This window comes from Sylvia atricapilla, chromosome 7 (genome assembly GCF_009819655.1).
Source record: "Sylvia atricapilla isolate bSylAtr1 chromosome 7, bSylAtr1.pri, whole genome shotgun sequence".
Lineage (NCBI taxonomy): Eukaryota > Metazoa > Chordata > Aves > Passeriformes > Sylviidae > Sylvia > Sylvia atricapilla.
Window position 1 is genome coordinate 34480325 of NC_089146.1, and position 26918 is coordinate 34507242.

A 26918-nucleotide genomic window follows, 5' to 3' on the forward strand; every position below is an offset into this window, starting at 1 on the left:
TCAACTCTTTCTGCTGGTGGCATAAAGCTGCCCTTCTTTGTTAAAGTATTTTCAGACTCAAACTATCCATGTGGGTATTTTTTTTTTCCAAAGACAGTAAGATTACCCACTTTGAGGAGCCTGTGTTGTGTGTTCCTGATGGGTTGCAGAGCTGCCTGTGTGGTGCAGATCTGCGCATTGTATGGAGTCCTGGACATGATCTAAGCCTCATTGCCCTCTTTACAAAAGTATTGGAATATTGAAAACTCATTAATTTCTTCCACAATTTGAATATTTATGTGCATTAATACATCAGTGCTTGGGTTTTTTTTCCAGCTCCATAATTTTTGCCATGCAGATATTAGCTGACTAAATTTCACAGCATTTTTTTGCAAGAATAAGTCTCAATGCTGTAGTTTTGATCTGTTATTAAAAAATTGGAAAGACAAAGCTCTTGTCAGAGGCCAGGCAGGAAATTTGAGGCAGAGGTGGGGAAAAAGAAATCCAAGATCTTTTTTTCTAGTGGTTTAACCACAGGAACGTCCTTCTGTTTGGAAGAGTATATTTCTTTTATTTAAAAAAATTAATAACAATAATTATATAAAAAAGGAATGAAGGCACACAGGACTGTCAGTTCTAGTGGAGCTTAACCATTGTGGTTTTATGGTTTGGCAAATGGAGAATATAATTACACTCCCAGTACTGAAAACTTCCAGAGACTACGCCTGCAAATCACTTGCCCAGGATCTCTTTGCTTCGTTTAACCTAAATTCGTTCTTTTCCTCCCATCTCAAAGGCATCCTGGAGAACACACATACTTTAGCCTTTAATAACAACATCAGAGAAATTCAGTGAGCAGTTTTTGGAAAGCTCCATCTGTGGCTGTTGCTGGACTGGCCACTCTTAACTCTATAAAATTTGTTTTCTGTATCACTTAATGACATTTTTTAGTGTAACTGTGGCTTAAGAGCAGCAGAGAAAATAGTCAGACCAAGCTGATTAATTAAATTATGTGGATATCACTCCATCCTCTATCCAAAAGAGAGTTAGTGATGTTTTTCACTGTTAACGGTAGTATTTTTACTGTTGAGTAGGATGTGCAGCATCCCAATCTACAAAGCCTACTCTGACCTGGATGGGCTTTGCCAGAGCTGCTGCACAGGCAGAGTCCCTGGAGAAGGAGCTCTCATGGCAAATGAGGATTATTGTGCTTTACACCAACTCCCAGCAACGTAAATGATACAGGCAAACAAATCTGCTCTTTGAATCACTTGCATCCATATGGAGGAGCAGGGGAGGCAGAGCTGTGTCACTCCAGGATGCCTGGACTGACACTGAGAAGTCTCAGCCCTTGTGCTGAGCTCTTTCTGGGTGTCACACACATGCCCTCCAAGCCTTTTCTTCTTTTTTTAGGAGCAAGAAATGATAATTTGTTTGGAGAAAGGAGATAGCTTATCTTAGGGATACGATGTATGTTCTTGTCTAATTTCTGTCCTTTCCAGTTGCATCAGTTTAAATTTGCTTTTGGAAAACCCACAAATAGTTTTTTTGCTTTAAACTCAGTGACTCTTCAAGAGGTTTGGCAAAGTAAGCATTGGAAATAGCTGGTCCATGTGTCTGCATTCGTGTTTTGATCTACTATATGTTACACTAGACTGTTTTTTAAACCATTTAATTGTTTTAAAAATTATATTCTAGTATAAGAACCTTATTTCTGAGCTAAGACACCCCAAGAGTGGTTATTTAGCAATACCAGAGTATATAATGAGCTTTTTTCAGTAATATCAGCAGCTGTGCTACAACAACCTGTCACTTTAACTTGATCTATTCTTATTTTATCTGATAACTGCCCCCATTTGTGAAAATTCAGGCCATATTCATGTTGTTGTTTTTTTTTTCTTTTCCTTTCCAGAAACCAGGATATAAACCCGAGTGTGTGGATTTGTGTGGTGCTCGCATTGAGTGGACCTCAGAGAAATCCAGCAGAAGGAATGTCTTTCAGGTAAGAGGCAAAGCATTCCACTGCTCGTTTGAGTCTGAACTCTGTGAAGAGGTAGGTTTTATTTCTTTGGTTTTAATAACTAGAGCCTGATTTAATACAGCATTTTTCTTACCAGTGAAGGAGTGTAACACTTTACCCAGCATCGGTTTACTATTTTTCTAAGAGAAGGATTTCTGATGACTGAGTCTCCTAAACACTTGAGAACCTGTTGATTTATTGATTAATGCTCTATATTCAATTTGTTTTTAAAACTTAGTAGGTAATTGCTTTGGGTTCAGGCCTAGAATCTTGACCTAGAGGACTTCCATAAACACAACTTCTTCAAACTGCTTATACAAGCACGGCTCCAACGCAGTGCGGTTTCTCTGTTTATTTTTATTGCTGCTCAGGGTCCTCAGACAGTGATGACCCAGGTTCACTTCTGCAAGGGGAGGGGAGGATTTTAAAAGCTTGCCTCTGTTAGGGCCAGCAGAGAAGGATGTGTATTTCTCACAGGGCTATTCTTCATTGATGGAAAATAATATTATTTAATTCCTTCTTCCAAATCCCATTGAATTGAAAGGGAGGATCAAGGCCCAAGAAGATGAAAGGAGGGGAAAAGCATTACTGCAAGGTTAACATTCCAGGATCTAGGGGCTAAAACAGTTTATTGCAACATCTTCAGGTTTTGGACATCATCCAGCTCCCATGAATATCAGTAGAAAGGATTTGTTGTTTTTTTTCTGTTTCACTAAATGTTGCATCAAGCCACATCAAAATATTATTCTCTACGAGCTGAGTTGTTTCCCAGAGTTCTAACATTTAAAATGTTGAACAATACAAGCAATAAAGGGGGGAGAGAACCAGAAGGGAACATGTCAGGGTCAAGATCCTGTTAGTTACCAGAGAGTCCTTTGGCATCATGACCAATGAAACATGCTGGAGGAACCAACTCTGTCTGGGTCTGGGGTGGAAGAAAAAAAAAACCCACTACACATAAAAAAATCCCTACGGGTCCGTACGTGGCTTCTTAAAAAGAAATCTCTTTGGGTCAGCTGGGTGTTACAGAGGCTTTTTCAAGGTTTATTTTTCTAGACATCTTTCTAAAGCACATGCAATATTTAGAAATATCCCTCTTTTCCAAGACAGCGAGACTTATGCTTCTATACCCCCCACATCTTTCAGGTTGTCTTGAGACAACACTTGGGGCTTTGTCATTTCCTAGGTATTTTTAGAATAAATATTTTGGTTTTGCTGTCAATCTTCAGCTTTTTCACTTGGAATGTGATTAAGTATAACCTTAGCCTTCACTCCTGCAACCCCCTGAGCACACTGACAGGTCCTTCTGAGCTTCTAGGGTTTATTTCACATTTTGTAGCAAGCAAAATTCCTGTTTGGAAACGCATTTCGGGGTGGTGATTCTTTGCAGCTAATACATTTCCAAAGGAAAGACAAACGAAGCCTTGTTATTGATTTACCAAACTGGTGGTAGGAAGGCTCTGCAATGCAGTTTTCTTCTCACTTCTGTTCGTGCGAGGTGTAACTCCACTGAATCAGAATAATGTGAGAAAGGGAACTCATGCACTACTGCTTGAACCCATTAAAATGTGTCTTCATCAAGCCAATAAGTGAGTAGGAGAGACATTAAGAAGTAAAAGCATGGGAGGAAGGACATATGTTAAGACACATTTTGAAAAGGGATGGAGCATTGTTTAGACAGAGAGCTACAAGAAGATTGTGCCAGATGGTAAGAGCGAAAGAGGAGAAGGCTTTGGCACCAGTAGTGGTGACATTTTGGGAAAGGAAGGGACTGAACGAGACTGGTGCTACATGAGCAGATAGAGTGGGAAGGGGACTGGAGAGGGAGAGAAGATTTGTGAGATAGTCTGGAGGGAATCCAAGGCGAGTTCGAAAGCGGAGAGGTCAGTTTGTACCTGGAAACTGAATATTTCAGGAAACACTTCTTCTGATCTACTTATTCCCTGTGGGTGGGAATAAAATTGATAGTGTGTGTCTACTTATTCATAGGTTTGTTCGAATGAAAACAACATGCTTTCTTTAATGCTTTCTTTTTTTTTTTACAACTTAAATATAGAAGCATTGCATTACTCTTTGATTAAATACATTAGCTGCTTAACTCTGAAATGATCAGAAATAAGTATAATTGTATCTTCAAAGCCCATCAAAACATAGTTGGCATTTTTTTTCATTACTTTCTAGTAAAACCTTCTTTTCTCATTCGAACAGAGCAGTGGTTGCTTTGTGCTAATGTGTTGTATTAGGAGTAGGTGCAGAATTTTGAGTTTGATTTAGCCAGGGTGCTCAATTTGAGTTCATGAATTATAGATCATAAATGGAAAATGACTTTTGAAATTTTGGGTTGAAGAAAAAAAGAAGGAAATCTTGGATTTAAAATCTAAGCAGATGACAGTTAATGGATAACAGCAAGGAGATGGAGCATAGGAGTATCAGAAAGAAAAACTAATTAGAAACATGATCGATGTAGGGAAGAAAAAAAAAGAGGAAACTGCAAGTAAATGATATTCAGGCAGGAAGATTTGGGTTTCTGGTCTTGATCATGATGTTTTCAGCAGTGTTACTCCTCTCATTTTAATTGAGCTACTCCCTTTTTAACAGGATAAGTCTGATCTGTCTCACACTATCCAATTTGTGCATGCAATCTATTTCTGTTCTTGATGAACACATTATGTGGAGAGGGTTTTTTTCCCCCTCAAGTTTTCCTTTATAGTAACTGAAAATATGCACATCTCATGGAATATAACCTCCTGATTTCCTTCCATTTATTTTATTGATGATGTAGCAGGCACCAAGGAAAAGACCTGGCTAGAAACAACTTCCCATGATGTGGGGAAAGGTAGCGGCTTGCAGTGAGATGTGCTGTTTGTTCTTGCTGGCTGAGTGATGTGATGCACTAGGTCTTCATCGGAGGAGTGCTGAATAAAAGAAGATTTATGTTCAAATCACATGCTTTAAATATTTCTGCTAAGTGCTAGTTTGCTCTTTGGTGTTTAGCCTGAAATTTAAAGCACTGAGGATTAAAAGGATTACAACATAATCTTAAATAATCCTAAGTGTCATTTACAGAGAGATGGTTGTAATAACTAAATAAAACCATGTTAAGGGATGGCAGTGTTGTCAGTCAGCAACTGGAACAGAAACAGCACCTATGTCACTCTGTTGTTCTCTTCTTGCCTTTTTTTTTTGGCTTAGTTTGATATTGGGTAGATGTGTTTTGATGTGAGTTATCAAAAAAGAGAATAACTTAATGGGCTACTTTTCATTCAGTACTGATATATATGGCTGTTGAAACAATAGTAACTAGGCTAATTTGCAGATATTTTTCCAAATTTCATTATTTCCTACTTCTAGTAAACTTTTCAACTGGATCTTCTATTTCCCCCTGTTTTACTCAACCTCTACTCCAAGCCAAGCAGCCTTTTAACTTGAAATTCAGCCCAGACTCCATGGAAGATGTGCTCTTGACCTCCAGATTTTTAATACTGGGGGTTCATTAGCACAAAGTCCTGTGGTTGTACACTATTTCCTTGAAGAGGTTTTGGGAGATTTCTCTCAGATAATTCAAAAAAGGAAAGGAAAAATAAGAGAGGTGAAAAGTACAAAAAAGGTCACGAGCGGCATATTTCTGAATCGATGAAGCTGCTTTGTTCTCTTAATAGCACCATTCATTTAACTATCAGGGATTTCTTGGTTTCTTTAGTCCTAATTTTACCCTGTTGACCAGGTTCACTTTTAGGAAGGTTTAATCTGAAAAATTTCTGGAGTTCTATAGCTGGGCTCTTGCCACAAATGTGGCATGACACCGTTTTTGTTTCAATGCACAGCAGCTATAAGGGGTTGCTCAACCCTACACAACTAAGAAGTGCAAGTGTATTTTTACAAACAGAGAAAGCTGTGTAAAGACCTAGAGTATTCAACAGCGAGACAGCTGGAAGTACAACTGCACCTATGTGGAATATGAAAGAATTAATCTTGCAGCTGTTTCATATATAATAACACTTACGGCGCTGATCCTGGGTAACTCCCTTGTCCTTGAAGCTCTCCAGCTTTGTCCAGGCGCATAATCTGAATGATAAGCTATTTTGTTCCACATACTGGAGGATCAGGATAGTGTCTGGATGCCTCCCAGGAATGGTTTAAGTCACTGCTTTTTTGCCATGGGAGGGATCATTTTTGCTTCCATGATCTCTCTAGAGGAAGCGCTGGGAGTGCGATGTGGAGGGGCTTGGGTTGGGATTGGTATTTGGGTTTCTTTGTGTGATTTTGAACATAAGTGCTGAACATAGAGGAGGGAAATCTAAAAAAGCCATTTTTGCAGTCTTGTGGTGGTCCTTATCAGCAGCTGGAATATGTTCCCACCCAAAGCCTGTCCCAGAGTTAGTCCCATTTCCTGAGCCTGAGAGAGCTCTTGCTTTCAGCTCCAAGGAGTTGTGCAGGAGCCTTTGCTGGCTTTGAATCTGCCATGCATTCAGTGGACCTCTTGTGATCTTAAAACAGCATTTTGTCCACTTCTTGACCTCATTGCTGTGGCTGGGATTTAATTTCTACTCCAGAGACCTGAATATGCTATTGCCTAATCAAAATCTTGGCCACATCACACAGGCATTAGGTGGTGCTAGAAAGAGGTTCTTTAAATAACGAACTTAAAATTAGTGGGGTTTTTTCTTTGTTTGTTTGTTTGTTTTTAAGACAAAAAAAACAAGGAATGGTCTTCACCTTCAAAAGAAGCGTGGCCAGCAGTTTGAGGGAGGTGGGACCCCGACCTTGAACACCTGGAGTTCCAAGACAAAGGGAAATTGTTTCCCACTGCCTGAGAGCAGGGTTAGATGAGATATTGGGAAAGAATTCTCCCCTGTAAGGGTGAGGAGGCCCTGCCATAGGTTTCCCAGAGAAGCTGTGGCTGCCCCATCCCTGGAAGTGTCCAAGGCCAGGTTGGATGGGGCTTGGAGTGGAAAGTGTCCCTGCCCCTGGAATGAGACCAGTTAAGGTCCCTTCCAATCCAAACCATTCAGTGATTTTACATAAGCACTCTTTCTGTTGTTGTAAGTAGTAGATCTTGAACATAGCAATGTGGAACAGCCTCACAGTTGTGGTTAAAATTCTCTCTTCCAACTGGCTTGTTAATGACCTACTGGCAAAGCTCCTGCCAAAATATTCAGTAAAATCTAATCAATGAATGCAGATGATCTTCTGACTTCTCAACATGTCTATTATTTTCTGTTATAATCTAAATCCAACAAAACCCATGAATGCATTTTTTTTCATGTATTCAGTTGCCTTTTTCTTAATTTCTTTAATTTTGAATGTCACATAAGATGTTTTATTGGTAATCAAAAATGAAAAGTAAGAGTGAGAGTACATAGTGAAAGAGGAAAACCAACCTCAATTGTGAGGAAAGTTCTGCAGGAAACAAATTCACACACTATGTGCATTTTAAACCTTATACAATTGAGAAGTCACTTTGGCTTCTAAAGATTTCAATATGATATTTTAAGGTGATGATGAGGAGAGACCTTTAGAGATCCTTGGTCATTTTATTTTTTTGTTATTTAATTTATTTTTTGTGTACGAAAAAGGCAGATTTAACTGTAACCACTTCACCTGTGTTGAGAGTAGCTGCTCTTGGGACCCAAGGAGGTATTTAGGTGTCCCTAGTTAGTAAAGAGCACAACAGGCAGAAAAATCAGCTGAGAAAGGAAAAGATCCTTATCTAATTGAGAATAAGCAAGAGTCTGGTAACTGGAGCACTCTGGAATATGCAGTTCTACCCTTGTTTCAGAAATGTTGGCTGAGAATTGGTCAGGCTTTGACCTTCTCTCACCAGGGTCTCACTCTTCAATCTGATGTTACTCATGTTAGCCTAAAGGGAACACATGGAAAATGAACTGGAGTTCAGATTGCTCAGTAATCATGGAGATTCTTGGTGTGATGTGATATTCTAAAGAATATCAGGTGATAAAGCCAGTTCCCCCCAAAAAAAGTGACAGAAAGAGGGACAGATGTCATTGCCCCTGTGATACAAGCAAAGCTTTACACAACTTACAGCTCTACACAAGCTGTAAGGACTTTGACTTCATTTGTATAGGAAACCTGAACAAAAATGAAAAGAACTTTTTTATATGTAAAAAAATATTTCGATATTTTGATATTTCAGTATTCAAGCTATAATCAATTTGGAAATAGACAATCAATCATTAGGAGGGCACTCGACTGACAGCAGTGTGCATTTAAAAATTTGGGAAACTGAGACTTCAGCCTCTGTAATAGAATTTCAAGGAACTTGTCTATCAATTGAAACTGCAATGAAATTGTAAAGATTTCCAGGAACAGCAACTTTATTCATAAAAAGGACAGACCAAACAGGTAAATTAGAGGTGCCACAAAGTTATAGTTAACCTATTTCTCTCACTTGCTGTGGTTTCTGGCTCTGCTTTGGGGTGACCTAAGTTATGTCAGAAAGGCCTTGTGTATTTTGTGGCTACAGAATCAGAACATTAATATTTTGTCATTGTTATTAAAAGGAAAAAAAATTAAATCCTAATGAAGTGAAAAGGTTGTTTACTTTTCAGCAATAGTGAGGTCCACTCCTGATAAACCATATTTTGTTATAGTTGGCTTCTTGAAATAAGATTCAAAATTCTCAAAAAAGCTTTGGTTGATTTGTAACTAAATTTGATCTTACCTACTCAGGCACTTTTTTTTTTTTTTTTTTTTTTTTTTTCCTTTCCCAATTATTATCCTAAAAAAATTCAGGGGAAAAAAAAATCTCTTATAAAGTGTAGCTTCAACAAGTCATGGAGGTCTTGGAAAGGCTTGAAAGCCTGGCTGAAGCAGAAGCTGCCCTGAGCAGGATGCTGTGGTGCTGCAGTCTGTGGCACTGCACATCACCTCTATGTGGTACCCACTGCAGGCCATGGCCTTGGGTCTCCCTAAATGCTGGACAACTCCAAAATCCAATTGAGAAGCAAGCCTAAATTTTCCTTGAAAGCAGGCTGATTTTAAAATCTCACTCTCTGTACTCCCCCAGTCTGACATCACGTGGATGTCGAAGTCTGTCTGCTAAAAGTGATTATTATAATAGCTCACTGTGCTTTTTAAGAGCCCATCTTTTGGCAAATCCAAGTGCTGATACATGAGGGCCTGTGATAGGTACGAGTGTCTGTGTGTGCTCATACACATGTGCTTCTCAAGGAATTATCTGAGTCACTTAGCCCGTGACAGCCACGCTTGCAGCTTTCGCGAGTGCAGATGTTATTTGTCCATCAGGAAAGAAAATATTTATTTCAAGCCACAGGCATTTTCTGTGCTGCAGAAATAAAACATAGCAGCAGTTAATGCTTAATGTGCGTGTGACATAATTTTGTCAGGGACAGCAGCACGGCTGAGCACAAGGACCTGGGCAGATCTGCGAGAGCAGAGGAAGCACCTTGTGCTTTGGAAAACGCCGACCCCACATGAGAAAGCAACCCGGGCAGCGTGACAGAGGAGCAGCTTATTTTTCCCATTGTTTTTTTGGCCGAATTCGCGGCGGGTTGTGCAGTTGGGGAGGAGAGGAGGAGGAGGAGGAGGGGGCTTGAGCGATGTTATTTTGTTTTGCAGCTGAAGGAGCGAGCGGCGCTTTGCAGCTCCCGCATGCGAAATGGGTTGCAGCCTCTGCTGCATTATTCATAAACATATTGCTGCCATCTCGTGGGCAGCGCACGGGCGGGCAGGGAAGGCAGGGATACGGGCAGGGATGAGGGAAGGGATGCGGGCAGGGATTGCCGGCAGGGGAAGGGAGCAGGGATGCAGGAAAGCGGGCAGTGGAAGTGGGCATGGATACGGGCAGGGAGGAGGGCAGTGGAGGTGGGCAGGGATTTGGGTAGTGGAGGTGAGCAGTGGATGCAGGCAGGGATGCTGGCAGTGGAAGTGAGCAGGGATGCGGGCAGGGATGAGGGCAGTGGAGGCAGGCAGGGATGCGGGCAGTGGAAGTGGGCAGGGAATGCAGGAAGGGATATGAGCAGTGGATGCAGGCAGGAAGGTGGGCAGGGATTTGGGCAGTGGATGCAGGCAGTGGAAGTGGGCAGGGATTGGGACAGGGATTTGGGCAGTGGAAGTGGGCATGGAGATGGGCTAGGGCTGCCCAGTCTGTGCCCGCTTGAGTCTCTCCCTTTTCCCCATGGATTCACCCTGCAGGGCGCTCTGCACCCACCGTGGTGACACTGAGCATTTTAAAACATCTTTCAGCCCAAATCTGTGTTTGGTCGAGTCATTAACTATTAACTGGTCTCCAGGAAGGTGTCCCTGCCCAGAGCCAGGGGGTTGGAACCAGGTGACCTTTCCTTTCCAACCCAAACTATTCTGCAATTAACATTTATTTTGCTGGTTTCTGATTCAACTAATTTTTTTATTTTTGCTTAATAATATCCCCATAGACCTGTGTTCTCTAAATTACTCCTTAGGTAGTAAATTTATGTTTTAAAATGGTGATTATCTTCTGATCAGCAGATAGGGAAAAGGTAAATAGCTTCACAAGGACGAGCTGGTTCAAGATAAAGCATGTAATGAGAATTATGGCTACAGACAGTCAGTAGGGTGAACTTGATAAAGCATCTCTGATGTGAGTATGGCCCTTGGTGCTGTGTTTTGTGCACTCATGACCTGGGGAAAATAGTATTTTTTCAGTTCTGGCAATCAAAAGCAGAAAAAAAAAAAAAGAAATGCAAAAGAAGACTGGATTTCCTGATTCTTTAGTATTTTAAGGTGTAATGCTTCTTCTAACTGAAAATAGTTAAATTAATAGTATTATGATTTTTCATGGTCTTTTTTTTTTTTTTTTTTTTTTTTTTACTTAATGTAAGCCAATATCAACAACAACAAAAAAGTATCTTGATAGGTGCCCAAACATTCCTTTGATTTATCAAACTCTTGGGGGGAAAAAAATAAAAATTAAAAAAAAAAAAAAAAAAAAAAAAAGAGAGAGAAACGAATCTTAAATGAACTCACTCAGAGATAATCAAATCTGACTTGTTTATATGTTTGGTGCTGGTATTTTTGTATTCAGCCACTACATTTTTTAAAATCTTGGCTAAGCCACTTAACTCCATTTTTTTGTGTTTCTCTTTAATGGCTGAGGCAGATATTTGGAATTGGCTGGGCATGGGGAGCCTTGGCTGTCCTCTCTCTGAATTTGTGTGCAGAGGGATGCCAGAGGAGAGGTTTGGGATTCACTTTTTTTTTTTTTTTTTTTTTTTTTTTTTTTTTTTTTTTTTTTTTTTTTTTGTGTAGGAGTGATTTCTTTGGGAAGAGGATTTTTTTTTGGATGCTCCAAGGTGTTATATGGACAACGGGAGGCAATTTAAATGCAAAGGGAGAGCTGCAGGCAGTGACTTGCCCCCTCTTTCAGATACTACACCTCTGGTTTTCAGCTGGGCAGGAATTCCTAAACTGTGATTCATGGACCACGAATGGGATGGGGAGACTTTTTGAAATGGTAATGCAAGAGCAGTCGGCCTGAGAAGCCATTTAAGGTAGTTCCCAGATGAAAGGAAAACGCACAAGAACGTTTTCCACCAGAGACCCTGACTTTTCAAACCTCCTCCTCAAGTTTATTGATTTTGAGGATGCGCCTCCAATTGATCCCAGTTAGAGACTATTTTTATATGGATTATGGGAGTTGTTAAAAATTTTGAGATTGAGTTCAAGGGCTGGGTTTCTTGAATTCTGGAGTGTTGGGGTTTTTATTGTTAGGAGGTTTTATTGGGTTTGTCTTTTTTTTTTTTTTTTTTTTTTGACTTCCATAACCTCTGTTCTGATTCGGGGTAAATAAATTCCTAGGAATTTCAGCCACTATGTCTGCAATTGCATCTGTAAAACACGGCGATCCAAGAAGTTTAGCAAACATTTTCTTTGGCAAACAAAGTTGCAAGGAGGGGATGTGGTTTGTTTACCATTTCACTTAAAAATAGTCGATCAAACTTGAATTATTAGACGACTTTAACTCTTAAAATCCACAGCACTTCAGTGACCTCCTCAATTTTTGTTTTGTCTTCCTAATAGTCATGATTACTACAAATATATTATTATTTGAAATTTTAATATATCTAAAACCTAGTATGTAATTATCCTCAAGTCAGAGTTTGCAGGTAAATTGTCACAGATTGAGCTTTAAACTAATTTTTCTGGAGGCAAAGTGTGCATTTGTACATGTGAATATTTGCATGAGAGCACATTTTAATTTGGGAAAATGGGAGCCAATTACTGTGATTCTCTTAAGTAATAGAATAATTATTATTATTTTCTATTATTTGTACATAGTCATCACTAGGTGGAGGCATACTTTACATATTCTATTGAACATGTCATCTGTTATGGACTGAGATGAATTGCACTGATACTGCAGAGTTAAGTGAGTGATCCCAATTTTACCCTGAACTGTTGAAATAACCTGTTACCACCCGTGCCCAGCTCTCAAGCAGACTTGAGTTTCATCCATTACTGCCACTGAAAAACAATTTTAAAAAATGGATAATTTTTGATCACGTGCTGTCAGAAATGCCTTAAATTAATTCAGAGAAATTGTTAATGTGTGATAAAGTTAAAAAGAGGAAAGAAAAGCAGGGACCAGGGATCAAGAGAATGAAAGGACAAGTATTTATTTATTTCAATACTTCATCCTACAGTACTTAAATCAATACAGAGTGAATTGACTGGGTTTTTTTACTTCTTATTTTAGTTGTGGTAGTAAATTGCATTCCCAGTCCATCCATACCTTCGTTGTGGGGCTGCCTGTTAGAGACCGGGCGTGTTGGATTTTGACTGAGGGTCACAGGATTCCCTCCATCGATGTTAATAACTAATTTCACCCAAACTCTCCTGATTTACACCAGGGGTAGATGGCACACGTATGTAAATAACACCATGATTATACTTCTTGACTTCTTCCACCTTTCTGAGCTGATAGGGCCGAGTCTGTGCCAGGTGGTCCTTGGCTGGCACAGCACAAGGCCTCTTTGAGAGGCCACAAAAGGAAATTTTGGGTGTAGATGTGGGAGTTTGAGATAAGAACTGTCTTCTTATTTGGAATATTGTGTTATGACTCTGCAGCTTTTAATACCCCCTGACTATTACTGTTGGAGAAAGAAGATCCAAGGTGTTAAGATTATAAAGAAAAAATACACTTTATTCGGAAAATAATCCCCATTTTTTGAGGTATGACAGACATTGTCTTCTGTCCACACTGAGAAAAATGGGGTGAAGCATTTTTACATCTTTGCCATTTCAATATATTTCAGGGAATTGGGTGAGGATTGTTGAGAGAGATTTCCTGATCTTTGCAGCTTCTTACCCTCCAGACTAGAACTTTGGCCACTGCTGTGACTCCCAACTTTGTCCCTGACTTGGGCCTGAGCTCCTTCCTCTGGGATTGACTCAACCTGGGAATCCACCCTGGGAATAGACCTTTCCATGATGTACACCTGCCCACAGACAGAGCTTTAAAACCACTGTAATATACCTGAAATATGCTGCCCTTGTGGTTTTTTTGTTGTTTGGAGATTTTTTTTCCCCTGTATATTCTGTATATTTTTTTTAATGATTTGGAATCACACTTTTAATAATTATATTCACAATCTAAAATTAAATAAACATTGTGCTTAGTGCTCAAGGAATTGCCAACCAGCTCTCAGGAAAGTATGTCCAGCAATTTATCAGTGTAGGAAATAATTATGGCAATATTTTGAAATGCATTGGTTGTAGTTTTGTTTTGATTTATAGAACGTAAATAATCAGTTTTGATTCTTCTGTTTCAAATGACTTTTTTGGAAGTAAGGCTTTTGAATAAGAGTCCCTCAAACCAAGCTGTTACTCCTGGGAAATTCTGTAGTGGTATGTTACAGGCATTTGAAAAATGCACACCTTCTGAGAAAAAACAGGAAAATTCTGTCAGACAGACTGATGGGAATTCCCAAGTTTGGAAATGCAAGTTCTGTTGGAAAACAATGGCAGCACAATTCAGTTAGGGCTGCATTGGAGTGAAAAGGAAAATGTTTTCACCATTGCATATATTTTTTTTCTTTTTCTTCTGGATTTTTTTTTGTTTGTTTTGTTTTGTTTTGTTTTGATTTGGGTTTGTTTGGTTTTGTTTTTTTTTTTTTTTTGGTGTTTTTTTTTTTTAAAGTGCTTTGTTTTGTCTGGATTTTTTTGTTGTTGTTGTTGTCATTCTGGAAACAAATATTCTACATGATCAGTTAAAAAGTGCAAAGTAAGGAAAGAGAGAGAGTAATGTGTGTTGGAACATAGCATAGGCTTTACCCATGTAGAAAAAGTGTGAAGAAATATGGTAAAATTGAATGTAAACAAAGAAATGGGGAAAATGAATGTGGGAGTGAAGAACTGTGTGCAGGGAGTAGGAAGAATGCAATCCAATAGTAGAGATCAAAGGAAGGGAAGCCAATTTTTTTCAAATATTCTGTAATAACTTTGATGCAGCAAGGTAAAGGAGCCGAACAAAGGGTCAAAACACCACCAGCGGGGTGGGGGAAAGGAGAAAACATCAGATGCAGCGAGGAGTGGGCAGTTCATTGCCATTACTTTTGTTCAGGAACAGTTATTCTCTCCATCTCTTGGCGTTTCAGGAACTCTTTTTATAATCACCAGCACTGTTTTCTCTCCCGCACACACACACACACGCTCCGTCTCGCTCCCCCTCGCAGGCAACACTTCTCCTCTCGCGCAGATTTGAGGGGGTAGGAGCCTCTCAGGGGTTCTTTGCAAGATGCTCGTTCCCCACCGCAGACTGTGGCATTGCCAGGACTCTTCAGGGGACTCTCTGCCAGCTATCCTTAAAAAGCTCGCAGAGGAGTGGGAGAGGATTTGCATACTTGCCCAAGCAGGGCCAGATTTGAGCCCCCCTCTCTGCTGAATAGTTTGTTACTGAGTAAATAATGACACCAAAAATCGCTGCAGCTTCTGCAGTGGAGTAGGTGCAGTGCTGTGCCAAGATATTGGGGTCTGTCCCTTACATCTTTTCTCTCCGAAGTCTTAAAATGCTCCTTTTTTATAATTCAAACAGAGATTTATTTTCACCTGCCTTCCCCTCACTTCTAATTTTACCTTTCTCTGCTCTTGTTTTCTTTTCCCTTTCCCTTTATTTGTATTTTGATAACATATTTTAAGCCATTTTTTTTCTCCTGTTCTCGATGTGATGACAGTGTATCCTGATGGAAAGATAATAATGCCCAAGGAGGTTTTCTTTTATGAATTCTGCTGGTGTTACTTTCACATGCACAAATATATCATCTTGATTTCTAGCTCTGGGTCATTTCATTGCTCTTGTATGTCTTGCTACGAGATGTTTCCTGTAATTAAAAGATTAGGTTAAATAGATTATTTGTGCTGCCCTGTCTACATAAATGTTCTGTTTCTCTGCCTCTGGATACTGGCTTTTGTGTTTTAAGGCAATGTTGTGTACATGGAGTTGCATCATGTCTCCTTTGTCTTTAAGCTGCTGATTTATTGGTGAGAGAAGCAATCAAATGAGACATTTACTGCCATAGCCTCGTAGGGTCAGTGAATTAACAGGTGCCAATAAGTTCTAAGGAAGTGTTTTAATCGTTTCTAAAGTATTTAATTAATGGACTTTCTTAGAGGAGTGGTGACAGAGCAGACATAAGGCTGATAAATATTTAATGCTTGTATCTAGGGAACTTTTTCTCCCTTTCATCTAATTTGAGGTGTTTACTAATGGAAAACAAAACCTAAATTGTTGTGTAGCATGCAATCAATGCTAAGCTGCTATTAGATTGTCCAGGGTTTGGATACCTATCAGGAATTAATCTGCATGTGCTGTGATATTCTGCATTTAGAGCTGGTTATGTGTAGAGGGGGTTTTGGAAGGGGGTTTCTCTGACATGGCTGGATATCTACTCATTAGATGTCTATGTTAATACTTATGGACTGTTTCAGGTAGCCTCTATGAACAAAATTTATTGAATATTAAGTGTGTGCAGGGCTGTTTGCTTGGGCTGTCATGGTTTCAGCAGCTCCCACTTGTAGGGTGGTAGTAGAGAGGACACTCCAGGTCTCAACACCCTTGTTCCTCTGTGTGGTGTTCAAAAGCTTTATTTAAACCATGCCACTGCAGATGTCATATTTACGCTTAAAAGTTTGAGGGTATTTTTCCCTTACTTATCATAATTTGATTTTTTCACCTTTGAGGAGCATTTTCCTGCTTGTTACTTTCCTAAGTTTTCACTCCTTTCCTTCATAAAGAAAAAAAACAAAAAAAAGAAAAAAAGAAAAAAATAAATCGTCTGCATATAAGCTGCATTTGATGGTATATAATTCATCTTGCTCTTGAATTCCTTTTGTTCTATTACCATGAAAATAACAAATTATTATTTTTTTTCCTTTACTCTCATACCTTAAGGAATGGAGTTTGTGGTACAGCAAGTGTGTACCCATTAATTAAAGACCCTTTCCTAGCTTTCCCTGGCTCACCTGAGCTTTGTTAAGTCACGTTCTGCTGCGTGCTGTGGAAAGTGTAGGAATGCAGAGCCTCTTGAAGGAATTGATTCCATTTGTTGCAGCAGCTCAGCAGAGCACACCAGGCTGTTCCAGACACCTTCTGCCATTGTTAGTGTAGTTATGGGTTAGTTATTGGGTTGTAAGAGTTAATTTTGTCCTGTCAGGAGGGAGAAGTTGTGGGGCACAGCACTGACCAGGCAGTGCTCTCACTGGTGGCAGTGCCTGTGAGCAGCTCAACTTTGTTGATCACTTATAGCTACAATGGCGGGCTGCTGGGGTAACAAACAAAAAATAATATATATAGTGCTCATGCCTCTTGACCATACCGAAAATATAACTAAGAACATTGTGATTTAGTGACAACGTTGTTTAATGAACCCCTGAGCTATTTTAATGGGGAAAAGATGGAAAAGGTGGCAGCCTGTGGCACCTTTGGAGGGAATAGGAAGCTTCCTTAGAAGTGGCTGATCCTGAGAGAGTCACAGAAACAATCTCTGGAGGTGTCTCTTGCGTTATCTAAAAGTTTGAACACACAGATGTATGGAAATAATGCTAGGGGCAAAATATTTATTCTGAAAAAAAATTAATCTTCTTAGAATTCAGCTAATAAATACTACATACTTCATATGCTAGACCATATTCCATAGTGCACTTTTTTTCCTTCCCTCACTTTTTAAACCCTTGCTTTTACCCACTTTCCCTCTGTGTCTTTATTAATACAATTGCTAAAATTGAAAACCTTTTATTAGCCATATATACGATGTGTCCATTTGTTAGGGCTAGGTTTGAAGCCATCCACATTTTCTTTCCAGCTCCATAGCATGTAGAGAAGGATGTGCTTATAATCAGTCAAGGCAAAATAATTGGAAATAGGAATAATAATACGGCAATGGGGCAAAATAATTGGAAACAGGAATAATAATGTAGCAGGGGCCAACGTATTTGTCAGCTCGCCTGTGATGGTTTTGGTTTTCCACTTGACTCAGTGAATGTCTACATGGCGTGTGGGGGGAAGCAGGCATCTCTGTGAGCCTGATGCATGCAAACCTGGAAATGCAGTTATCACAAATGTTGATTAGATCTGCTGATGTAATTAAAAATGCACATCTGCCTGTTTTAAAATGCAGCTCCCTTCTTGGGTGTTTTGGTTTTAGGCTTTCAGAGACAGTGGTGCCAATCTGAGCAAGTCGAACGGTAACTTTGTTTGGACCAACTCTCACTCTGCTACTTTTTGTTCATAAATGCAGTTAACAAGTTCTTTTGTACTTCTTTGAGTGTTAATTGATGTAAACAAAGTCTGCATTTTTATCTAATCCCACTGAAGCTTGTTAAAATTAGAGATGTGCCAAATTATTCCAAAGCAGGTTGTAAAGTAAGTGAACCATTAGATCCACTGGCTCACAAATGGCATAGACAATGTGTGCTCTGTTTGCTTCTTTTTCAGGGACTGTTTATGTCAAAACTTTCAAATCACAGGTTTTTTCATCTCTAACATTGTTAATCTGTATGGCAGAAATACAGTACAAGCAGCAGGGCTGAGCGAGCCTAAAGCTATTTCTAGAAAAGTCCATATATACACTCCTAATTGAGCATACCTAGCAATCAGCTCTTCTAATTTCTACATCCAGTATTTTCTTTCTCACAGGCACGTCCATTTGTTAGCATTTTCCCTTTGCAGGAGTGGAATTTGCAACATCGGTTATTGCCCAATGTGTTATTTCAGTGATGGCAATCCAGCACACAGGGCTCTGTGGTAACCTCAGCTAAGCCTCCAGGGTGCAGGGTGAGCACTAAAACATCACTTCTATGGAAAAATTAGTGGGATTAACACCACTGCATGGAACTGATGGCCCTTCTGTCCTTTTCTGGTGACTAGGCTGTCTCCTCAACAGAGGCTGTCCTCAAAATCTGGTTGTTCAGTGCTGCTTTGATTCTGTTCTCCACACTTTTATCTGCTCCTTTGCCTTTTGGAAAATTATTCTTTTCCATCTCCTGCCTCCTCTCCAAACTTCAAGGTCTCTGATGTGCTGTACTGGCACAGAACAATGCCCAGAGCTGTTGTGCTTGCCTTATAAACACAAAAGTCTATACTCCTGCTCCAGTCCTCATGCCCTTCATGCCTTAATACCAACTGGGTTCTCTCAGGTCTTCTGGCATTTAAGATGAAGACAAGTCCAACATCTCCTCTAAGTCTTTTAAAGCTGGGTGTGATGTCTCCCTATTTAGGCTTTCACTGCAGGGTCCTACTGATAGAGGTGATGGGTTTGTTCCATCCATAATATAAGACGTATGTCTGGGGGCTTTTATTAATAGGAACAATAAAACCTTCTTAAATAGCAGAAAAGTACCTCTCTGCCCTTTTTTTAAGTTTTCCTTCAAGTTGTAGATGATCACCAGGGATCAATATCCTACAGCTGCATGTTTTACAGCACCTCATGGCAATTACTCCTCCCAGGAGTTTGATTCTTAACTACTAAATTGAGATATTGTGTCTATGTAGCAGGAACATTCGCTGCTGTCCTCAAGGTGAAGGAGAACAAATCTATAGAGAGAGTGGCTGGTGCTGGGGTTTTCCTGGACTTTGGGAACTGGCTAGCTGGATACAGAGGAACTTTAGCTGTTCCAGTTAGGAACCAGAGCCATAAACATCCTTACTGACCTAGTTAGCAGTGTCTTTACTTTTGCTTCATCACCAGTGCTTTTTTCCAAACAAAAATGTCTTATGGACAATTCTTCTCTCAGGTAAAGCTGAGAAAATCTGGTGAAGCATGTGAGAAAAGACAGATCTCAAAGATCAGTATATATAGATGTTAACTTTCATATTTCTCTGTTTTTTTCTAGCTGCCAGCACCATAGTATCTAATCTTTCTAGCAAACAGGTGGCTCTTGCAGAATGCTTTACAATCAGTCAGACTTTGCCTCAGTCTAATTTGCTTAATCATATTAATTAATTACTTTTGTAAATGTCAGAAAAGTTCAGCAGACATTTTACTTTTTAAAAAGGTTTTTGAAGATCTTTCTAGTAAATATGTAACTTTGAAATATCTTCAGTTTTTTTAACTGAAATTGCATAGTTACTCAGATTATTCATTACAAGTAAACTATTCAACTTTTTTTTCTCAGTCTTTTCACTTAGCAAATTGACTTAGATTTCTATGAATCTATTTCCTATTTTATCTCAGTTTAATTAGGTGATGCCAATCAATCTCATCCTCTGATCTGTTCTGCTAGTTACAGTGTGGCATTTTTCCATTTAATATACCCTCTGATTGGAGAACAAAGTACTAATGGTAGGTAAGCACCATGGACTAGAAATTATTTGGGTTGTTCCCAAATATCTTTTATTTATGTGCACCAAGATTTGTTTGCTGAAGAGTGAGGGGTTTTATTCCAGTATTGGAAACTCCAGAAGTCAACTTTAGAGTAGGAAATGAAAAGGATAGCATGCCTCCTAAAAGTAGAACTCAGAGAAGTGCTGTAAGCCACTTGTCTTAACCAGGGCTATTTGTTAACCAAAATGGTGGCGCCATATTCTTCATTTAATTAATAATATAAATAACAGGTTGAGAACATTGTTTGATAGTTTTGTACAGGATTTTTTTTTCCTTTTTTGGGGGGGCTGTATCTGTGTTGGATGTTATGCAGTTATTCAGAACAGAGGTCAAAGCAGAGGTGATGCTCTGAGTGAGAGTTCTGAGAATCAAAATGTTGAGACTTTATAGAACTCTGCAGTCATGGAATCACAGCAGGCTCAGGTGAAACGAAGGAAAACAAATGCTCCTACCTCGAGAAGCCTTGGGGGAATCACTTGAGATAAAACCTAATTGACTAACAAATCTACAAATGGTGCTTTTCCTTTACATCTGACCATGTAGTACCCCTCCCATGATTTCTTTGTGCTAACACATTTCTGACTCACGGCGTCTGATGCGCGGTCCCTGCTGCCAGCCGCAGTGCAGGCTCCAGATGTGCAGTGCAGGATCACTGTCCTGCAGCAAAAAGTCCTTCTGTTCCCATCTGTAACAATATTTAACTTTGAACAGCGATGGTTACAAAGAATTCCTCTTTTCTTTGGTGTCTATGAAAGTCTGAGATGTCTAGGTTAAAAATAAGTAAATGTGAGAAGATTAAAAAAACCCCAATTTTCTGCCACATGGTATCTTCAGGTTACTCATTATCTCTTAACCCAAGGTGAAGCCAAGAAAAGCATTTGGTTTGTTACTGGACCATGAGTGCTTCCAGCTTAAAACCCATCTTACACTGTAAACCTCTGGGATTTCACTATTTCATGTATTCTTGTGCTGTTGTACTAATAATGCTGCTCAAGCTACTTGTTTGGATAGGACCTTCTAATTTTCCAACTCTGCATAGAGGTTAGCAGACACTGTATAGAGCAAAAGGAACATGAGCAGAAGGGGTTGTTTTAATTGTCTAGGAATTTGTCTCTCATTCTGAGATGGCTGTGTGTGGTATTTTTCTTTTTTTTAATGAAACAAAATGAAGGTTGCACCACAACTTGGCCTTGTTGACTTTAAAGTGCATGAAATCTCACCAGCCCTTCAGTGAGCGTGGGGTACATTTAAGCAGAAGAAGGCAGATTTTGTGTGGATCTGGACCAATTGATGTTTTTTTGGCAGAAACAATAGAAAACATATTACACTGTTTTTATGTTTGTTTCCTCACACTGTGTGGTTTTGTCTGGTTTCTCTGCAAGCAAGGTTCAAGCTGGCGAGCCACACAGTTTCCTTTTGATTTCTTTGTTGTTCGTTTATTGGAATTTGAGATTGGAAGCAGATACACTGGATGCAAACCCAAGCGAGCCAAAATGTTTTCAGTCTGCCTGTGCAGCCCTGCCTGAAAGCTCAAGTCATTGAATTTTATACAGCCACGATATTAAGCTAATTCTTCCAACTCTTCTGGAATGTATATTTCCATTAGGATGGATGTATTCACATAAACTAGTTATTTTAATATTCTTCTGAACTGGAATGCAATTACTCACCCAAATTAGCCTTTCAAAGTATTGACTAAAGGGGTTATGACATTCTGATCCTTCATGAGGCTATGGTCAAAAATTCAAAGTTTGTCAAGATTCAAGATGCAGGCACATGAAATGGAGTATAAATGCAGGTTATGTATACTCCATCTGCAGCAATAATATTTTAAAAACTTAATCAGTATAATACTGCTTGACAGAATAGCACAAGATAAACTAATATTTTCAGTTCAATTGCATAAAGGCAGTTTAAAAATCTGCCTTACTATTTGATCATGCATTATTTTCCCTATGAAAGAACATGTGGAAACAGTAAGAAATGATAATCCAACATAAAATATACAAATGTACAAATTTTATCCAAATGCTCCAGACAAGCCAATATGGCAACCAGTATAACATACTCTGCTTCTCACTAGCATGCTTTCAGCATCAGTTCTTAAGGGTTTTTTAATGTTTAAATATATTTGATGTCCACACAGGGGTCCAGACAAAGCACTGGGGCACCAGTGCCTTCACATCTGAAGCTGTTCTTTAGCATCTGGCTCCCACCTGCCCACTTAACATAATTACTCAACATCAAACACTGTTTTGCTCATCTCCAGACTTCAAAGCCTCAAAGGAAAGCCCTTGTGCTTCTCTAAGATCCTGCCATGGCCATCACTGGCGCTGGTGGTGGCACTGGCACCATCACCCACGTGGTGCAGGGGGGTGAGGGAGAGAGCTGAGACCTAATCCTTTCCCCTCCTGTACATGTAGTGAGAAGCTCAGGATATTTTCCCTGGTTTATTTCCTTTAAGAGGACAAAGAAAGTCCCTTGTAGGAAAAAGAAGGTAAGAAGAGCAGAGTGCTTGTTCTTGTGTCTGTCCCACTTTGTGTACTTATCCCTTCTCCTTGTCCGGGTCACTTGTTGTGAACGAAGGTACTGAGCCTAACCTTTTGTTGGGATAAGACTAAGATGTCCATCCTTCTGGCTGGAGGGACAGCTTTGCTAGTCCCTGAGTTTGTGAGGTGTAAGGAGCTCTCTGGTTCAGTCAGGCTCATCCATCTCCACTTCCAGGTTGTTGTGACATGGAGCTGCTCTCACTCGGATCTTCCACTGCACATTCACCATGTGCAATGGAATGGCCCTTCCTCAGCTTCACAGGAACTGGGGGACACTCCTAGAAATGCACAGGGGGTCAGAGGATAAAGAGAAGTTTCTATGGCCATTCCCCTTTGAAGTGTATTTGCTCACATCAAGCCTTCACTGGCACGGAATTCTCAAGCTTGAGCTCTCGGTGCTCTTCCCCAAGGGACACAAAAAGCCATGTGATGGTGGGCACACCTGACACACCTGCTGTGAGAATTAAAAATCTTGTGAATTAAAAACCTGGCTTTCAGAAACTAAATCCAGGCTGTGAATATATGCAGAGTAAACAGGTCTCAGAGAACAGAAGCCGCAGGTAAATCATCTGGTTTGTGTTTTTTCTGGATATACTTTGTTACAGAGGTGTTACTCTTTCTTGGGTTTGTAGCTTTCCTTTAACCTCCGTGATTTAGAGAGGTTTAGATGTTGTTTTGTAATGCAAAATGCGTAATCTTCCAAAAATGTGGAAAACAAAACTTTCTTGAGAATGTTATACTTTCTTTTCCTGCATAGATCAATGTGTCAGGCAACTGATAAATATCAACAGTGTTTTCAGAGCAAAAAATTCTTTAGATAAAGGGCAGAAACAAAGAAAATGCATGTCGGGTGCACTGGGATGAGAGTGAGTTAAGAGTCTCTGATAGCGGTTATTCTGCTAGTCCAAATAATGACTAATTACCACGGCAATCCTTATGTTCTGTGCCATACGGACCCCACCATCCCCACTTAAAAACACTAATGGCAAATATACATTGCAAACAGATGCCATGTGCACATATCATCTGAAAAGGCTTTTAGGAAAACAAGATTGCTGGTCTTTGGATAGAAGCGGAGCGGTTGCGCTGCAGGATGGCAGAGCACCAGTGATTCCCATCCCACAAGAGACTCCCCATCTGTGCCACCACTGCAGGAGGATTGGGGATGGAAGGAGGGAGAAAAGCCTGGCTCAGGTTTGAACACAAATCACCTTCTCCAGGTACAGCCTTCCTGTGCCACGAGCACACCTGGGTCATAGAATACTAAGTCTGAGCAGACTGATATGCTTCTTGTTAAGTCCAAGCCTGTGCTGGTTCCAAGCTTTGGAAACCAGGCTGCTGGATAATCTGAGGGTCTCTCTCTGAGATATTATCCAGAGAAATGGTGTTTAAGGTCTTTCCAACCCAGGAATTAATTCCACTCTGCCTGTTTCAAGATAGATAACTTCTGCTCAGCTCAGCCTGTGTGCTGCTGGCTGGACTGTGGATGTCCCCAACATCTCAGATCACCTTCAGGGAGCTCTGAATTAACAAATGAAAACTGCACATTTTTAGTCCAGGGGTTGGTGCAGGTGCACTGGGAATAGGGAGAAGGAGGAGAGGAGTGTGAATTTCCCCAGCTGGTACCCTGGTACAGCCCTGGGATGGGCAGGTGCTCTATGGATCAAAACTCCTGCTGGGCTGCAGCTGCTCCTGTAATCCCACCCTTCTGTCATTCCTGCAGAGGCTCAGTGCAGAACTTTGCCTTCTATAATGAACCACTTCAGGAGGGGAAATAGGCCTGTAGACAACATACTTTGAACTGCAAAGGGGCTTTATTTTCAGTAATTTGAAAATATAGAGTTTAATTTTGGAAAGTAAGGGACATCAATTCTTTTTTTTAAAAAAAAGGAAAGGAAAGAAAGAGAAAAGAAAGAAAGAGAAAAGAAAGAAAGAGAAAAGAAAGAAAGAGAAAGGAGGAGAAAAAATTACTTTGATCTGCAGAGGATTGCTCTGGATTTTATTCTGGGTTTAACCATCATGAAACCTCACATGAAACACATACAAATGTCTCTTTAATGCCGATCCTGGAGATGAGGAGGTTTGTTCCACAGAGGATTCACAAGTGCTGAGCCTGCTGAGGATCTGCCAGCCTGTCCATCCTGTCCCATGGCCCAGCCCAGCCCTGCTCCTGGCAGCACCAGGGGGTGCCAGGATCCGGAGATCCTGCGGGCACAGCTGCTGCCAGGAGAAGTCGAGGGAGGCGTCGGTGTTTGCTCGGCAGCCGTGGCCAGTGGCACAGCTCTGCCACTTGACACATCATAAGACAAACATGTCAGGGGAGAGTTGATATGTTTGAAAATCAATTTGTGAGCAGCTCTCAGCCTTAGCAAAGTTTCTTTCTGATATTTCTGCTATTTTGCTGCGTTGTGAGTTTAGAAAAGCTTGAGTTATTCTCCTTTATGGGCGTCCAATTCTGAAAAAAAATCCTTAATAATACGAAACTGTGTATCTCATAAATGCTGATGAAAATTACTTCTAATAATTTTCCAATTAATTCTTACTGCCTGCTAGTATGTTGATGGAACCACTGCAGTATCATGTATAACCCTGAATCCATGGCAATTCCTGAAGCATCATAAGATCTTGATTAATGAAACATGGCTAATAACTCACCAGCTTTGATGGAGTAAAAATCTGAAGGAAAAAGTGTATTTTCCTCAAAATATGAAGTTTTCAAAGCACTGAAAGAGAAAGATCTATTGTGATCTTATAATATTTGAACTCATATCCTTAAGATACAAAAATATTTTAGATCTGATCTCAGAATTCCTCCAGCTACCTGCCCCTCTGTCCTGCATATTAGTCCTGCATTTTTATTGTTTTATTGCTCTTCTACTTGCCCCTTCAGAATCATGCTTATGTTACACATTCCTCTAGACAGTCTTTCACACTTCATAAGGCTCTGAACTATCATTAATTAGGAGGAATTTCCTCCTGAAAGTCCCCTACGTCTCTCTGATGGTGCATGAAGGGACAGATATATCCTCACCAAATGAATAGTTTCTCCCTGTTGGTCATTATCGCCGTGGGACAGTGAAATCTGTCCTGGTGTCACTGACCATGGGCACAGAGAGTGAGCTTACAGGAAATGTTTGTGCAGAGGTACAGAGCTGTTAATTTTCTGTATGAGTTTACACGGAATATCTGTATTCAGTCAAGCCCCACCCATCATGCGTACAGCTGCAATAATCTCTCCAATTATATTTTTTTCAGCAAATCCCATTATTTAGATTTTATGTTTAGGCTTTTTTTTTTCCCTTTTTTTTTAATAAAAAGCACAACAGTGAATATGACATGTTATTATTTTCAATGTATTCAGTGCTTAAGCTGCATTCTTTTATTTTTTATTTTTTTTTCCCTGGCTTAACTTCTGTGTGAAAACAGTGCTGGATAATTTACATTATTAATACTTCTTTTTTTAATGCTTCTCTGTATGGGGGGAAAATTACCTGGCCTCATCACTTTATGCATAGGCTAAAACCCAATGTGGAAAGCTCAGAGTTCCTTTTGTAAAGCTCAAAGACATTTATCTACGTTACGTGTACTCAGATACTTGGGAATCTTTTCTATCTCTCCCCCGGGGCCTTACAGGACATTTTCCATGTATACCTCAGTGGGACTGTTCAGCACCGTGTCCATTCCATCTACCTCCAACTTCACCTGAAGGGCAAAATCCTTAAGAACCTGACACAATACTGATAAATACATGGAATTATTAAAGTTGCCATCTCAGCAGAATAGGATTGCTGCTGCCTTTGTTCTCAGGGGAATACATATTTCACCCAGTAGCAAGACACCCAACTGCTGCAACAATCAGAACTCTCTGAAATGCCTTTAAGCTAATCATCTTTGAACACAAGCCTTTGTTGTTAAATCAGGGACCTTCTAGATGCAAGGCAGAGAAACCTTTTTTGTTTTTTCTCCACCTTGCACAAAACAGCTTTAAGCCTGTCACCGCTGACAGTAAGGTTCAGTGATCTGTCAACATTCACCCCTGATAAAGACAGCGAGAGAAATCCGTGGCTCTGGAGAGTTCAGTAGAGACCAAACAGTATGTTTGCAAAAGAGCATTTTTATATGTTTTCTTGTGACAGCACTAGTTTAACAGAAAATAGTTGGAGTGTGCCAAAAAAAAAAAAAAAAAAAAAAAAAAAAAAAAGGGTAAAAGAAAGAAAAGGAAAAAAAAAAAAGAGAAAAAAAAAGGAGTAGTAAGTTAGGCTAGCATGACATGATGGATCTGGGCTATGACAAACAGAATTGGAAAAAAACTTCCCTGGGGACCAACTATAGCAGGTTTGCTGAATTGTATTTCTTGATTTCTTACTGTGCAACAGTGCTTTTTAGTGTTAGATTGACTAGGCTTCAGAATATTTTTAAAATTGTACAAATCAAAATCCATGTAGCTTAAAAATGAAAGATGTAAAAGGTTTAGGAGTTTGATGTATTGAAAGGCATTCTGTATTCCCTCATGTGAGTATTAAATGTACACTT

At 39.8% G+C, this 26918-nt stretch overlaps 1 protein-coding gene across 1 annotated transcript in view; it reads left to right on the forward strand.

Annotated features, from left to right (window-relative positions):
• Positions 1 to 26918, forward strand: part of ARHGAP15 (Rho GTPase activating protein 15) — a 323630-nt gene that overhangs the window by 55184 nt on the left and 241528 nt on the right. The window contains 1 exon segment of the mRNA XM_066323175.1: positions 1892 to 1981. Within this exon segment, the coding sequence (XP_066179272.1) occupies positions 1892 to 1981 (90 nt within the window).